This window comes from Phlebotomus argentipes, unplaced genomic scaffold (assembly GCF_947086385.1).
Source record: "Phlebotomus argentipes unplaced genomic scaffold, Phlebotomus argentipes genome assembly scaffold_4, whole genome shotgun sequence".
Lineage (NCBI taxonomy): Eukaryota > Metazoa > Arthropoda > Insecta > Diptera > Psychodidae > Phlebotomus > Phlebotomus argentipes.
Genome location: NW_026776174.1, coordinates 1,275,538 through 1,293,265, shown reverse-complemented (window position 1 = coordinate 1,293,265; position 17,728 = coordinate 1,275,538). Strand labels below are relative to the sequence as shown.

Here is a 17,728-nt window from a genome sequence, read left to right as displayed (position 1 = left end):
CAATTCAGGAGCCAACGAAAAGGGTTTATTCCGTGTGGCAGAAGAAGCTTGGTCAATCTCACCTGTGCGTCTCTCACGCGATGACCTCGATCGAGATGGTCTGTCCTGCTCCATCATGTCCAAGTCCTCCTCGCGCAAGTCCCTCTTGATCACCACCACAGGCGGCGGCTTCTGCTCGGGCCTCGTGAGCGATGGGGGCCCCGGGGAGTTGGCGCCTCTGCCGCCTCGTCGCTGTCTGATGGCCAAGACCAGTCGCCGCGGAATCGACATGATAATGACAACATCGTCCAGAGACATTCGAGTCACGTCCACCAAATTGACTGCCAGGATTTCGTCGCCAACCTTCGAAGTAGACACAGGCATTGACTAAGGACCAGCAGACAACAGGGAGGACAGGCGCCCCTTAAAAGCTCTGACTGAACTCATCAAATGCCATGATTTTTGATAGCTCGCTAATAATTCATCAAAATTACTCAAACCACTTCAGTATTCTCTAACACTTGAAGCTTTCCATGCCACCAATGGTGGCATTTATGGGCCGCTAAATTCAACTTCCACCATCGCTGAGACTTTTATCGCTTCTTTCAAGCCTCACAACGCTCACAACATACCAACACGGTGGTGGAAAAAAGGAAGAGCACACTCACAAGAGGCGCACCAGTCGAGAAAGAATGATGTGGAATTACGGTGAAGAACACCAGGATGAAGGACGCAATGGAAGAGTCCCGACTGGGGGGAGCCAAAGTTTCCGTTTGAGCTTAAATACCTGACTCAAGTACCATCCTCCTTGGCAATTTTTGTGAATTCCACCCAAAAATCCCCACTAGATTGCTCCTAATCACTCATAACTTTTTTCCTCGTCTCTCTCTCTCACTCTTTCCACCCACGCAAATTCCACCCGTGGAAGACGAATATTTTTCCATCCACTTCCCAATAACACTCCTAGAGTCATTCGCTGGCAAATGAGAAGGATTTTCATGCTGAGACGCGCGGGATTCAAAAGAATGGTAGGGAATTGTGTAAATGAAGTATATCTCAATTGCTGTGAAGGAGCAGAAATTTTCTATTCAACCTCAAGAGTCTTCCATTGTCTTCGATAAATAGCAATTTTCACCACTCATTCGATTCACCTTCGAGAGGTCAGAGACGAGGGTGGAAAAGCAAGGGGAAAAACTCTCTATTATTTTGCAGTTTTGTGTTATAAATAACCTCACTATACAATTACTATGCATTTCTTGGGCTTCAAATTCTTCTGTAATGTTTTCTACTTCGAATCCATATTGTTTTGTATTTGATTTGGGTAGAAGAATTACGAATAAAATATGAAATCAAGTAAGAAAATAAATAAAGCTCTTAATTTATTATTTCATATGCATTTCAAAGCGAGCGTTGGTGCTTTTGAGTATAATAACTCATTCAAATTTCTCATGTCTATCGCGAATTTTCCCATCCCCATCGTTCCCTTGCTCGGCCTGTGAACTTTTCAACCCCTATTCATAAACATTATGTACATAATTCATGTGGTGAGTGAAGAAATATACATGGACTATTCCTTGTGATAGCTTTCACCCATTTTAGTGGTTATTAAGACAACTTTTTCCACCCCCAGCGCGACGTTATTTCAAAATTAATTACATTATAATGAGTGTAAAACTCCTCATAACCCTTGAAATGAATGGAGTGAGTTTTTGCAAGTGATGGAATAAAGCAAGCGTAAGTTAATGCCGTCATAATGTTGCCTGAAGAGTCGAATTATATATGAAATGTCTATGAAATAGAAAGCTCTTCTTAAACTCATTCAACTCATTTTCTAACTTTGAAGTTCAACATTATTGTCATTCACCAGCGTCATATATTTCACACGGTTGTGGCAAAATTCGTGCCATAGAGTGCAATATTTCGAGGTGACTGACTTATTTAAGCATCACCTGAGCACGTTCTTCTCGTCAGTGCACAGTGCATCTCATGGGAAATAAGCTTAAAGTCTCCTTTTGTCATCAGTCAAGTTAATGTGATGAAAACTTTGGAGTTAATCATTCAATTTTGTCGTTCTTTTCTACATGAATTATATATGCCATTGTTTCTTGTTTGGTCTTCAGAGCCATCATGCATTGATGATTAAATTTTGGCACCCCTTGAAAATGTTCAAATATCTATTTGGCCAGGAAAAATTGAATTTTCACACCATTTGGAGGGGAAGATTGAAAAGTGGATGAAAGGACAAGAGATTTTCACTTACTCTGAGACAACCGCTGTTGTAAACTGCCGACTCCAGAGCGATTCGTGATATGAAAACACCATCAGATCGATCAGCTCCATTTCCCTCGCGGATGTACAGACCGAGAGTTTGACCGGGTCGTTTGACAATTTCCACCAACTGCAGAAAAGCAGAGAGAACAACTGAATATAATTCCATTAAAAACTCCTTTTTAATTAAAATGAAAAAAACAACTCTAACTCTACCCTTTGAATAAAAAATTAATTTACAAGAGCAAATAAATAATATAACTTCGCGTGATACATTTGAACTTGCACTTCGCTTCGAAAACCCCCGCAAAATTCCAACATCCGCAAACTTTGAAATTAGGATCATTAGAAAAACCGAAGCCCCCAATTTAAAATTTCCTCCGAGCCTCCGTGATGTCGAAAAGGTCTTCACTTCCTGATGCTAATATCTTAATTATTGACTCGGGGTATGTTTACTCTGCAAAATTGATTTACAACCTCCTGTGGAAAGTAGCAATTTTCGGTCGTGGGGCGGCGACGGCGGCGGCAGAAGTGTAATGTTGGAAAAACCTGCCAGCCTATAATTGAGCTCTTACCTGAACCGTGTGCCTAGCATCGCCCTTTGTCATTAGTTTCTGCGCCGCCTCGACTGCCATGCGACCGCCGATGCATCGCGGCTCCAGAATTCGCACAATCATTTCACCCCTTCTCTCGACCGCCTGCAAAAATCAAAGAGAAATTCCTCATAAGCCACAGAGATATTTGCAGAGGGAGAGAAATGTGCCTTATCTCTTGGTGGAATTGGCACAGTTAGGAGGAGTCTTTGACTCGCTCTGTCACGCTCCATCGGGACTGAAAGTGAAATGGCAGCGGCGCGAAATTGAGTGACTCCGTCAATCCACGATATACATTCATCTACAAGATATTAGCGCTATTTGTCACTCCTTGTGTAAACGTCTCGTCAAGTTGAGTTCATTTACACATAAAATTTCTCAAAGCATCTTAACAAAACACCCACTTGATTGGTTCAATTGATCGAAAATGATGAATTTCCTCAAGTCATCTGACGAAAATCTGTAAATTTTCCAATGAATGCGTCAAATCACCATTATCTGTTGGTGTAAAATCGACAATTAATTGAACTCAAACCACGAAAACTCGCCGAGAATTTCCAATAGCAATTTGCAAATATAGGCGCCTGAAGATTGTGAAATTTCCATTGCTGGAAAATCACGTTCCGTGAGAGCCGAGGAATTTTGACGTTTCCTGGACGATGTGCTGAATTATATTGGCCACAAGCAGAAGGGCGCCATGAGAAAACATTCTTCGGTGTACTTATCGAGGGTGTGAAACTAGGCGGTGTAATGTTAAACCCACAAATTAACCCCATACAATAGTTCGGGGTCAGTTCGGAGCTCTATTTGGATTCGCAGAGCTGAAAGGATATGGAGTGTGTGTGCGCCATTGAAAATCGTGTGAATAAATGGAAAGAAAATTCAATCAACATCTTCCACAAAAGGGTATTTGGCACACACACACATAGTCTATCTTCAATTGTGACGCTTCTCAAGATGTTTTCAATAAATATATCCATGGTGTCTCCCAACCCTCGGTGATACAGCATGATTTTCCACCCTTCATATTGTCACGATTGTGCAATTTATCCAAATAGTCATCACCATTCATTCGATTTGTCCCATTTCCACATTGTCTCAATAAAGATATATTGTTCTGCCCACAATTCTCACAAGGGGATTCCCATAAGTTGGCCAGGAGAGATAAAAGTATCGGAATAATTAATAAAGGTAGCAAATAGGATAGGTAAATATTTGAGAAATACACGCAAGAATCCTCCCTGATATCCTTTGAGTGGTATTTGGTGAATTATTTTCTTCTCCACAAATCGCCCTTTTCATGCTCAGCAATTTCATCTTCCTCAATTAATTTGCCAATTTCATTTTTTTCTCATCCTATAAGTCCCAATGACAGGCAGTAATGCCCATCATCATCTATCAATACGAAGCATTGCGTTGTCGAGCATGGAAAATAATTTAGTATTTTTCCAGAAAGTTTTTCTCTCTGCAATTGTGTGTTGATTACGACTGATTAATAAAAACTACAGTGCGTATATTAACCATATCACAAACCCACCACTATTAACTAAAGGAAGTAATTGTAATTGTCTAATGCTTGTACTTGACTCGTTGTTTTGACTGTACATCTATTAACCTTTTTTCCATGAAAAACTCAATAGGGCAATTTTAAAATTGTTCCACAATCATGAGTTATGCAATATCCACGGAAACAATAAATAATATCTATACTATTGAAAATGTTGCAATAAAAATAGTAATTTATTAATATGAATGTTTGGACATACTATAAATAAAAAACCCGGTTTCATTTTCTCTCTCGTTTTGCTTATTTGATGTTAAACAAAAACAAAAACAAGGGGATAATAATGAGCTCATGGAGTAGATTTGTAAGTATGTAAATCTTCCAGGCCAGCAGACTTTTGTTGTGTCAGAACAACCGTGAATTGTGTGGTGGATTTCAGTTGCAATATTTCCATCTGTCTGATAAGTCGCGAGTGCCAGCATGTCTGTTGAGACGCATTTTTCGATTCTCGACTACGTCTTCTTCGCAATTGTGTTTGTCGTGTCCCTCGGGATAGGACTCGTGTATGCCTTGAGATTGAAGAAGGGACAATCACTGGATGAATATCTATTCGGTGGGCGGAAACTCGGTGTTGTGCCAGTTTCTCTGTCTCTAATTGCAACCACAGTCACTGGATCATCAACAATTGGCCAAAGCATGGAAGTCTATGGATTCGGACTCCACAATTGGATGTTTGTGATAGCCTCTGTGTTATGGGGACTTCTAGTTCATTTCGTATTCCTTCCAGTATTTTACGACCTCCAACTTATGTCTAGTTTCGCGTATCTTGAAATGCGGTTCGATAAAAGTGTCAAGTATATAGCCAGCATTCTCTACGTCATCACGGGATTCTTCGTCATTCCCCTGACTCTTTATGTACCCGCTTTAGCCTTCCAAGAGGTCACTGGTATCAATCTCTACGCAATATCCGTGGTCACGGGTTTCCTCTGTATCTGGTATACAGCTATTGGCGGCTACAAAACCGTCGTGTGGACTGATGTTTTCCAGTTCATTCTCATCATCACCTCAGCAATCGTGATCATGATTGTCGGACTCTCCAGTGTAGGAGGATTCCGAAAAGTCTGGGAAGCTCTCGATCGCGGAAAAAGGCTCACATTTTTTAAGTAAGAACACCACAAAATATCATCTCTAACGAGCACTTCTTGATTTTACTACAATTTCCTTCATTCTTCCATAGAACTGACCTCAGTCTGGAAATCAGAGGATCAATGTGGGCATATTTATTCAGCAGTGTGTTCATCTTATGCTACCAATTCAGTCTCAGTCAGAGCGGAATTCAGCGATACTTGTCCTTGCCGACATTGACCAAAGCGAAAAAGGCTCTTTGGCTGCAAATAATTTTTAGCATATTCATTCTACTTATTCAATTCGTAATTGGATCTATTATTTACACCACTTATGAAAGTTGTGACCCTCTCACAGCTGGAATAGTGAAGAAGATTGATCAGATATTCCCACTGTTTGTGCAGGAGAAAGCTTCAGCTTTCACAGGATTCAATGGAATATTTATTGCCGGTGTCTTTGCCGCTGGACTCTCAACAACTTCCACTCTCTTGAATACCATGAGTGGAACAATTTACGTGGATTTCCTGAGTTCGCGAATGAAGAATGTGTCTGAAAGAACCACCGGCAGAGTTATGAAGATCTTAGTGGCTATCGTGGGTGTTGGAGGAATTGCTCTTATGTTCCTCATTGAGAGATTGGGAACTATTTTCTCCATCACTGTGCAATGCTTCACGATCTCAACTGTTGGAGTGTTTGGACTCTTCAGCAGTGGAATGATCTTTCCCAAAATCAACTGTAGAGTGAGTGAAAATTAGCATAGAAAACACGTTAATCTATGGCTGAATCTCATGATTTCAGGGAGCCAAGTGTGGAGTTATCGTATCGATGGCAGTGATTGGAGTCCTCATCATTGGGGGTCTCAACAAGAAGCCTGATACTCCTCTTCCCCTTCGCACTGATGGATGCAATTTCATGAACAGCTCAAGTCTTCACAATGCATCGCGTGTATCGTTAACAAAGGAGGATTCTAATGAGGATGTGCCGTGGATTTTCCGCATAAACTTCCAATTCTTCTGTATTATAGGTCTAATCATCAACTTATTAGTTGGTTATACAGTAAGTGTATTCACTGGGGGGAACACAGATGTTGATGATAAGCTTTTGATAACATTCTTAAGAAAAAATCCTCCACAAGAAATTCTTCTCTCTACCAAATGACGAAATAGAGTGAATGAAGAGCAGAAAACGTTTTACTTTTTAAAGTGGCCTTGCAAAATATATACACAAAGTTTGAATATCAAAACTGACGCGCGCGATTAAGAAATTTGCACAGAAATGTCTTTCTCAGTTGTAACATGCTCAAATTCAAACAGGTTAGTGACGATGCCATTAATTTTCTTCAAATATGAGTATTTTGCCGCAAGAATTCCCACAAAATTGGCGTCCACAACAGAAGCATAGCCATATCACGTGAAAAACTTGAATTTCTTCAGCAAATTGACGGAGTTTATGTCCTGTTTATTGGATTTTCACAACGACTAGAGACGCTCGTGTGGTGGAAAATTCGTGCTTCTCAAACATCGGATAATTCCCATACAATTCCCTTCCTCAATTGGAAGGTATGGGAAGAGTCGGAAGGTGAGGTAATGAAAAAGAGATTGTATTCTTGTTTCATACATTAAATTTTCATGATTATTATTCTTTGCTTTCAATTTCACCGACAGGCAAATGAGCGAGAAGATGAAGGAAAATCTCATGATGGTGAAATATTCATGAAGTAAAGGTTTCAAGACACTGGAAAAGGAGTCATAAAAGTATTACAAACATTTTTCATTCGCAACGCTTAAGGGTTAATTTTTGGGGAAGGGGAAGGAAGGAGAGACAAGATAAAATAAATTCATTGTAAAACCTCTGTACATTTTCAAACCGAAAAACACTTGTGCTCTTTCCCGTGCACGAAAAGAAGTGAATGCCAGAGAGATGCACAGTGGATCAGTCCAGATGCTTTGCATTCCTCTCCTTTGCTCAATTCTATCTCTTTTGCAACAAAAAACGATTGTAATGGAGAAAAACTGAGATTCACTCAGGCTGTAGACAATGCAATTCGTAATATTGTGTGAAAATTCATGAGTCTTGGGTGATGTTGAGAGGTAAAGCGGAGAAAATCTCCTTTGAAATTTAATCTGGAGAAAAACCTCTGCATTTTCCATTTAAATTCACTTACCCACTTTACCACCAGGCAAGAGTATATGTAGCTGAGTGTCCCATCCTCTGGAAAATTCAGTGGATGACTGGGTTGAGGAGGTGGATTCATCTGCCCGTAAGGTAAATATGTTGTGTTGTGGTGAAAAACCACAGGAACTTTCAGTTAAGGTACTTAATGTCCCATAATAGGTGCTCAGCATCTCCATATAGAAAAAGAAATTTGACAATCTTTCTTGCTGCCATTCTATCTCATGTAAATAACATGGTTTTTTGCTGGTACATATTTCCTCTTCAGCGTAATTGAGAGCAAATGCCATGTAAGGATTTTCCCTGGTCCTCCCTTTTTTGCTCTCTGAATGGCGGCGTGGCGCATATCCCAAAAAGCGGAGGCAGATTTTGTATCAAGATAACTTCAGATGGCAAGAAAAATAACTTAGAGCCCACTCTTTGCCACTATTGATGGTCAGTCATGGGGAGAAAATCACCTCCATCAGAGTGTCTTATAAACTGTGAAGAATTTCGGGAATTTGTCTCTCACCACAGCGATATCTTGGGGGACATCGGGTGATTTGTATCTAAGAGAGAGCGAGTGAACAAAAATGGTGGACACACAAGAGAGAATCTGTCTCATATTCTCGACATTTTAAATACATATAAGTGACATGGGAAGATTCTCACAATATGCTGAAAATTCCATCTTAACACTTTCCACTTCATTCTCAACACTCTCAAGCGGATCATTCAATAAAGGAGAAAATATTCACGGTTTATCCCCTGAATTTGTGTAGTAAAAAAGCACAGAGTTGACAGAAAGAAGGCTAAAAGCCAAAGTCAATAGCAAATTGTGAATCATTCCTCATTTTCGTAATATAAAAATCTCATTTCAATAGGAATATTTAAACACAATTCAAATGCACATAGCGAACTATAATGAGCAATTGAAAACTTTTCGCGGAGTCAAATATATCGTTCTACTCATTCGTGTCTATAAAATGAATACTTCAGCATTTCTCATATTTTTCACTCACAAAAGTTGTTTGAATTTCTCCGTAATAACTTCCAAATCTACCTTCAAACTTGCTTTTATCACATAAAAGCCTCTGTTGAGAAAAGAACACTTGTATTGTATTTACCTCTCTGTGGAGCATGTCAACAGAAAGCTCATTAAATATATATCCCATCTATATAAATTTTGCGTTATCTCACTGGCAACTCTGATTGAAAGAAAAGCTGATAAAAAGAAAGCTTCGACAATATATTGGGAAAGCTCCTTGCACATAAATACTGCCTCTCTCTCTGCTATATAAGAAACTTTGTGTCATCGTGATTTTCCTCCCATCGCAATTTATTTATTTTCACCCCCGCCGCTGCTCCACTTCATCCAACAATCATGTCGGCAAATAGAGAAAATTCCCCACATTTTTCTCCTCGCCCAAATCATACATGGAAGTTATTGTACGGCGCGGTGTGTGCCTTTCTGGTACATAAAAGCCCTCTATGTGCGAATTCGCCCTATATTTGCGTCGTTGATCGGCAAAATGGGGTGTTATTTATCATTTTATCCACCCGTACACAACCGCTCGAGATCCAGGGACTTTGCTATTCTTCAGCACCTTCCCTTCCCGCATTCTCGCACCTTGGCAGTTATATTTCAATGCAATAAAGCTAAGTTATTGTTGGTATTGTTATGTGAGTTCCACTTAAACCTCTTCACGGTGTTTAATTTTACCATTTGACCCTTTTCGTGGCAGATAATACAGCACAGAGAAGTTTAATAACATCAGCGAAATAGTGGTGGTTGAGCGGTGGCTTCGAAGCATCGTCCACGGATCGTAAATTGCACTTTCAATTGATATATCTTTAAACCTTGTGCGACGACCCAACTATAGAGCCACGTCAGGGAAAAATTCCTCTCGAAACAAATAATAAAAACCACACACAAGAGGAGCAAAATTATTGAATTACCTGACTAGTCATGTGAGAAGGCTTATTAAATTGCAATGGAGACTCGCTGAGGTAAGTTGTTATTCAATTTCGAAGCGCGCCTCTGCGCTGGAAAGGATCTTTTTGAACCTCTCATCAAACGAATTGCTGGAAGTCTCAATTCTCCCAATAAATTCCCATGGAATATCCTTTGTCGGCAATAATCTCGTGAAGCGAAGAAAAGGCGGTGCAGCTCTCGCGTCTAAGGTTTTCTCGCGGTATAACACTCACAATTCATTGCATGTTCAATATTTGCATATATCGCTAAGCAGAGGTATTATATATGAGTTGGCATCTCTGCTTTGCACGAGGATTTATCATATTTGACATGTGTGCAATATTGAAAATGCCAATATAGCGCTTGCAAATCGTGACAATTGCAAAATTTCCTATTTATTAAAGCAGCTCATGGAGGAATTTCATACTTTTCTTTTACAAAGAATGAAGATGTGAATCGTAAACAAGTACAAAGTGCTATGAAATCTACAGAGACCGCATATAAATCTTGTCATGGTTGCTTGGGATATTAGTTTATGAGATTGGAGTAAAAACTCTATTCTCAAATTTCACAAACAAATTCCATATCTTCAGGCAATCCGCAAGTGTAGATACGGAAATAATACTATGGAGACACTGCCAACTGTTATTCTTCCGTATTAAGTTGAGCTTTCTTGCAGAATCTCCGTGAATTTGCCAATATGAATTCCGCATCTTTAATTCACAGAACCATAAATTCTGTAATGGTTTTATCTCTTCATAAACATTGCCAAGCCTCATTTGATGCGACATCCGAGTTACAAGACTGGAGAACACGTGCTGTTTGCAGAGTAAGAAAGTCCCAGTATTTGAGTATGAGACGCTGGGCGAAAGGACTCCAGAAGGACATCACGAAAACAAAGAAAACATTTCATATGTGTGGAGTCAATAAATGCCCTCCGCCTCACAGAGAATGAGCATTTAGTGGAGTACAAGGAACATTTAATACATTTAGAGGAGATATCATCTCGCCCAACTTCTTCGGGGGGCTTTTGTGTGAACAAACTTATAAAAGCTCAGACATGGCATGTCTGAAAAGAATTAAACATTCGCTCCTCTGTCTGTACTTCCCATGCCACTGCTTCGGGTCTCATGCATGAGGTACAATCTTGAGTGCTGTGGGGTGGAGATTATCGCAATATTTCAGCCAGGGCTTCCCACCTGAGCTGCGGAGCAGGTGAGAATTGGGAAAGTGGCAGCTAATACCCAATTTAGTCACGTGGACGAGACATGCAGAGGATAATCCTCAATTATACTGCACTCCTTACCTCGAGGGCGGCCGCTGTGCTCGGGTCATGGTCATTCTCCACGGCCTCAATTTGCCGGAAAATCTCGGAGCTGATGCCAGAGACCTTCCGGAAGTCACCCTGCAGGAGGACGGGCTCCTTGACGCCCTGCCGCTGTTGCGAGATGATGGGCCCTTGGTTGCTTGGCATTGGTCCAGGCGGAGCTCGGCCCGGACTGGCAGTGAGGTCAGGCACAGATCTTCCATTTTCCTGCAATAATCACAAGACAATCCAATACAGTAATCATTCTGGGCAAATGCAAATCCCCTTTCGCTAATTCCCTATGCAAAATTCATTATTCAATTAGGATCCCAGGTTATAAGGAGAAACTATAACCAAGAGACTTTCCATTTGCATTTAATCTCTGGTGGTGCTTCTATTTAATTTATTTTCATTTCCTCTCGCTTCTCATAATAAGAAAGGGCATAAGGAAATCTGATGAGGAAATAAATTCATATCTTCTGTGACACACCCTTAAACCGCCTCCAAATTGCATATCTGAAACTTCAGACGTATTTTTCCCTCGTTTTAATTAAAATTCAATTTTCCCCGAGTGATACACCCACAACAGTTGCAGAATTTCACAACGTGTCATAGTGTAAATTTAAATGCAACCCTCTGCACTTTGCACGCCGTCACCCAGCCGGATTTGCTGATGTTAATTCTGGCGATGTGAGGGCGTGAAAATTACAGATGAACAACAATGAATAATAATTCCGAATATCACAAGGCTGAAATTTAACTAAATCCCCCAGTCTTTGTTACTTTAGGTGTTATGTTTAATATGATGCAATGCAATTCAGAGCGTGCATTAAAGGATAAATGAAATGATATAGTGTATTAGTGTGAAAAGGTGATGATAATTCGTGGAAAAATGAGACATTATTATCAACATATTGTTTACTGTACACATAGTGTTATCTCTCACTCCCAAATCCGCCAACACAAGTTACACGAATTACCACATTCGATGTTAAAGGTCATAATTGCTTTCTTAACGTGGGACGAGATTTTCGGAAGATGTGCGTGGGAAATTGTATGTAAAGCATGCAATCTGTTCGCCATTTTCACATCGCAAGAAATATGTAAATTCCCAGGCAAAACCCAATTTCCACAAATTTCTTAAACACACAATATCCCTTACAATTTTTGTGAAATTTCCCTTATATATCAATGCATATATATATATATCAGTATACTGCCTTGAAAGTGTCACAAAAACTTGGTGGTTCAACATATATTTGGCAGAGATTTGCTACGGGAAAGAATAAATTTCCCATAAATTAGCTACTGTGTGTATAAATCATGCTAAAAAGCAAATTCATTGTAATATCGCACAATCAACTCTTTTTTATCGCGTCCACAGAAGAGAGGAAGGTGCGCGTTTTTTTTTGTACGTGGCGAAAAATGCTCGGAAATTGCTCAGTTAGAAATTTTTGCCTCTGGTACAGTTCTTTTGTTGGTGGCGTTTCCCATCGCCCATCTTCTGCATCTCGTGCGGAAAAAGATGCGTGAAAACTCCATGGAAGTGTGGCAGGCAAAGGAGAGGGAAGTACATATAATATTTTCGTACAATTTGCTTTTACTTCGTGGTAATGGTATAATTTGGAATGTGTGTAAAGCATTTTGGCACGGTTGAGCAGTGAATGTATTTTAGTGAAAACCAACAGACGGTTTTTTTTTTTATCTAAACACATTTTAATATTTATGATGCTATGTGTACATGTATCTATTGCTCGGGTGGTTTTGCGAAGGTTAACTGGAAAATTCAGCGAGAGCCGGAAGTCAAAATGATGCGTGGGTGACTTTCATAAGCTCCCCATTAGCGTTTGATATCCTCACCCTCGTCATGATCTCGTCTCCAATACCTTCGTGGTCTGTTTAATCAAAATACTCCCTCTGTCCCCCCTTTTTATACACGCACATTCTGTACATATTGATATTGCTGGTAAATTTTCGGCGTTTCCCACCTTCATATCGCTATTTTTTTCTCCTGGCCCATGGAAAACCTCAGTGAAGCGATTACCCATCCTTTTGACTCTGACGCTGGAGATGAGAAGTCAACATGGCCCACCAACCAGAACAGAGACATCACAGGAGATTCTCTAATTAGAAATGATGAAAATATATTCACAAGCGTGTCTTTGAGGAGAAGTTTTCCGGGCGGGAGACAAAAAAGCCAAACGCGCAGCGCAGAGAAAGCTCATTAGAAAAGTTCCTGGCGTTCCTGGCACTGGCGTGGTATTAAAAAGGGAAAATTTGTTGAGAGCTCATGGTGAGAGTTACGAAAGAATGCCCTTTCAAAGAATGTGTTCAGCTCTTTCTGGGGAATAACAAAAACAACCTTCTGTGTAGTCCTAATCAGATTTTCGTCTTTCATTTGAATACACACTGAATTGTGGTCAAGGCAAGGACAACACAATTGATTACTGAGGTGTACACAGAATCTATTGTCTTCACAAGGGTTGATTCACAATTAAAACCGCCTTTTTCCTGCAAATATTTCACCACGAAATACACATTCCACCCTGTGAAATTGAGACTTGAAATCATAATGTGATGTACGGCTTCCCTGTCAAATCTCTTCTCGCCTTGAATCAGTTCGAAAATGGTAACGAATGTGCCCAAAAGAGGGGATGTGAAGCATTTTCAGCTTCAAACACATCTCCGGACGAAGAAGCACAGCGAAAATTCACGCTCTAGTGGAGAGTTCAATGCAGTGGATGGAAAAGGGGTTGCGTACACTTTTCCGTCTGAACAGCTTTCAACACAGCCAGAGAGGATGTTTGTCAACAGCAATTTTCACTGCACTCAAAAATCTAATTGAGTGATAAATTTAATTCATTGTCGAGTGACTGGGGATGACATGAAGTGCTCCATTTCCACCGCATTCGACGCATCTCCGGCCGTCTAAAGTGGGCAAGATGAGCCTTGTCAAATTGTGTCAACAGTTTCGACTGATAGACTCATCTGCGCTTTCCACTTTGAGCAAATATGAAATTCCCTTTAATTGACTCAAATGGAACGAGAGTGGGAAATTGGAAAGTACATGAGGAAGTTAAAAGCAAAACCCCACTTAAGCTTTCCGAGATACAATTTCTTCAATGTTGACTTCGTCTTATTTACTTTCTTGCCCAATTCAGAACCCCAAAAGTGCTGCCACTCTTTCTGCGACTGCCGGAAAGCCATCGTTTGCACAGGTTAATTGCGAGAAGTAATTCAATTAATGTGTTTTACAGAGCTTCATTCGCCGCCCACAATAACTCTTCATAGGCCCTGAATGTGAATCAATAAATCATGGATGAAAACTATTTCTCCCACGATTCTCATTGTGTCATAAAATTCAGCAATAATTCATCGTAAACTTTGTTGAATCACACACACACACACAAGTTTCCTAACCAAATAATATGAAATTGAGACATCCTCTTTGAGAGTTAAACTCCTGCCATTCGTACCCTATCCGGTAAATACACCGCACAGTTTGTCTGCGAACAGTTGAGTAAATAAATTTCACATGAAATTAATTTCAACGAATATTTCACAAAGTATCGCCCAGAGATAATTTATTTAAATTAACAATGGTGAATGGCTCCAGAGTTAAATGTTGTTGCCCTCCATCGTTGTTTGCTAATTGAGATGGAAATGTTGTGGATAAATTAAAAGTGCTTTCTTTATATAGTTTGCATTTTTGCAATTCCCACAAACACCATCAGGCCAAGTGGTGAAATTTTTATCCCATTTGTCACATCTCTGGATTTTATAATGACTTTTGAAATAACCACACAGAGTGGCTTACAATCTCCCAAATGCGATTAGGAGTGTCTAGCGATGAAGTATATGTCAAGTTGCCGGGAAAATTGATAGCGCCTTCTCTCTGCCTAAGTGGATGATTTAGGCAGCATAATGAGGTGGCTTGGGGCTCATTTAAACTTCAGCAATTTTGATCATCCGTCCTCGGAAATAATTCGATGTAAAAAGTGAAATAAATTGATTAACACTGTCACTGGCTGGTGGGAAAATCCCTTGGCCCAGACTTGGCGGTAATAACAGTAATTTTCCACCATGAATTGGCAGCATGAGAAGACACGGGGGCTGATGTACAAAACACACATCCCACCACCGCCGCCCCCCAATGACGGGGGAACTCCATTGAGTGCGACCGAGCATCATCCCTCAATGTCGAGCCACTCGAGATGACTGAGGGCGCTGCAAAAAAGGACGACTCCTCCTCGCCTGATTACCTTTTTGCTCCGAAGGAAGAAGCAGCCAGTACTTGAACTGTCACACATTTAAGCTCACGGAGCTTTCCCTTCAGCTCTGCGAGACGTTTTTCATCGCGGGGCATCCATTTGATGCATTTCTCTTCACATGCGGTTCGCCCTGTCGGCACGGAAAGTCACTCGCGAGACCGAGGGGTGGCTGGCGAACACATTTTGGCACTCGGACGGCTTTTCACTGGCAGCTGAGTGGGTGTTGATTGGATTTTTGGGCCATTTTTCAGCTTCACGACTCGTGTGTGTTCACGGCAGAGAGGACAAATATGGCGCCATAGTGGAAATCTCGTACTACAAAATGTGTAATTTTCAAGGGTGGAAAATTGAAGGGGGAGTCACACCATGAATTCACTCACGCACACACCCACCGAGTCGCACCACCAACAACTGTTGGATACAGTATCGCTAGTGTGTTGAACACGGGCTTGTGGAGAGTCTGGAAAGCCAGTCACAGGGGGCGAAAAGTGAGTTTATCAACGGCGCAGAAGCGCTGGAAATTGTCTCTAGTGAAGTCTTCCAGACCCCCTATTGAGAGCGCATCTCTCTCTCTCTCTCTCTTGCGCTCTCTGCTGTACGTGAAAAATCTCCCCTTGAACTTTCACACTGGCCCAAACACGATGTGAATGCACCCCAGAAAGTCCACCCTCAGAGCCAGACACTGGCCCCATAGTGAGACTGTCACTGTGTGCTCGAGTGCAAATTCACACGATATAGTATTTCGATAGTACTACGGCTTATTCATGTGGTAGTAAGTAGTCCCCTACTCCGCCGTAGCCTGAGTCATCCCGAGTGAAAAGAAGTCCCCAACGCGGCACGGTTGCCACACTTCATCCAGCAATTCATCATCAATACAGCCAGCCTTCCCCACATTTTGCTCCACATGATACAATAAGGGAATGTGACTGAATTACTGAATTCACTGACATTTTTTCGCTGACTCTACGCGCTCAAAAGTCAAAGTCTCGCGTCCAAATATCATTTATTTGAAAGTTAGTTTCTATATATTCCGATAAGAGAGCAAAAATCACGACTCTTTAGGAATCTGCAATGTACAGTCATGCGAGAGCAATCCAATATTCAAGAAGTCGACCTACTAAAGTATTGATTCATGCAAGCGTACTCATAGCAGCATTTATTCTGACACCCCAACCCTTGCCCGGATTATACACATCTGCCAAACAGAATCCTATTGTGGGATTTATGCGCTTAATTGTCACCTTCTCACACAGATTAATGTGTAGTTACCACAATAGAACCGCGAGAGACAGATTTGATGGGGCGAAAAGTGATGGTATGTGCCACAGTTTCATTAAATTGGTTGAAAGTGAGAGAGAGAAAATGTAGAGAATCACCATAAAATGTGTGGAATAAAGAACTTAAATCACTGTCTAAAAGAATTTCATGAAGTGCATACTTTACAAATATTGATCCGTCTTAAAGTGAATGCAGGAAATCAGTATTATACAGAATGTTATACGCAATTAATCCTCTCTGTGACTCACTATTTTACACATATTTCTCAGCTCAAATATCAAATATCATCTGGACAAGGTCACCTAGAGCTAGGGAGCATCATGTATAATTGCTCATTGCCTTTCTAATCGGATACCAGATGAAATTAGATCAAGAGTCTCACAATCAGGACTTTGTAATTCTATTGGAGTTTGCAAATTAAATAAAAAGTTACGCATTGAGTGACCTCATGCGCGCTGCGGATGGATAAAAGTGGCCCCGAAGGGGAGCCAAGAGTTTCTCTGCGGCGGAAAAGAAAATTATTTATGGGTGAATGTTGAAGGGAAATTATATTTGTCACATTGATAGCGAGAGTCTGCAATAAAAGGACATAATGTGGACCATTTTATGGTGGTTGCAATTTAAGTGATGGCGCGAGAGCATGCGGCCTCCGAGAGTCTGGCGCCAGACGGAGAGTCTTCTCCGGGACACGCAGCAGCCCTCAAGCTTGGCAGCGAATGAAGAGCCCAGAAAAAACCACCCCGAATTCACTGCAAAGCACCACATAAGCGACAATTGAAGCATCTCTATTCCGAGACTGTCGTAAACAAAAGGCTGTGAGATACAAGAGATAATTTTCGAGAGTGGTTGGATGAACTTCAAATCATCCCACTCACAGTGGGAAATTTCAATGAGCACATATTTTCCCCATGACCAAGAATGCCATATCTGCGTTGGATGATGTCGCCTTTTTTCCCTCTTGGGGCTTCACAAGATTATTAATTTTCTCAGAGGCGAAGGGTGGAGATTGTGAATTTACGAGGGGGTGGCCATGAATGGGGAATGTGGAGTAAAAGGTCACTGCCTCGAGGCAGAAGTCCTTCTCATGGCTTCGGAAAATATCCTCCACCAAAACAGTTTCAGCAATTCCTGCATGGCAAAATTCCATAATGTTTCACCCGGGTTAAATAAAATCACTAAAACTTTATCTCTCCAACCCCTGGGCATGATAAAAACTCTGCAAACAATACAACTTTTTTGCGCCCACACCTTTCCCAAATTTGCATACACAATTTCCCT

At 40.9% G+C, this 17,728-nt stretch overlaps 2 protein-coding genes across 2 annotated transcripts in view; one reads left to right on the top strand and one right to left on the bottom strand.

Moving 5' to 3' along the window:
• Positions 1-17,728, bottom strand: part of LOC132258175 (rho GTPase-activating protein 100F) — a 32,529-nt gene that overhangs the window by 7,248 nt on the left and 7,553 nt on the right. The window contains exons 3-6 of the mRNA XM_059755319.1: positions 10,902-11,129; positions 2,823-2,945; positions 2,240-2,377; positions 63-342 (exon numbers count right to left, since the gene is read on the bottom strand). Of these exons, the coding sequence (XP_059611302.1) occupies positions 63-342; positions 2,240-2,377; positions 2,823-2,945; positions 10,902-11,129 (769 nt within the window). The remainder of the gene's footprint in view (positions 1-62; positions 343-2,239; positions 2,378-2,822; positions 2,946-10,901; positions 11,130-17,728) is intronic.
• Positions 4,825-7,273, top strand: LOC132257758 (sodium-coupled monocarboxylate transporter 2-like). Its single transcript, XM_059754788.1, has 4 exons — positions 4,825-5,507; positions 5,582-6,209; positions 6,268-7,052; positions 7,134-7,273. Exons 1-3 carry the CDS (start codon positions 4,825-4,827, stop codon positions 6,625-6,627), a joined length of 1,671 nt encoding a protein of 556 aa, XP_059610771.1. The 3' UTR covers positions 6,628-7,052; positions 7,134-7,273.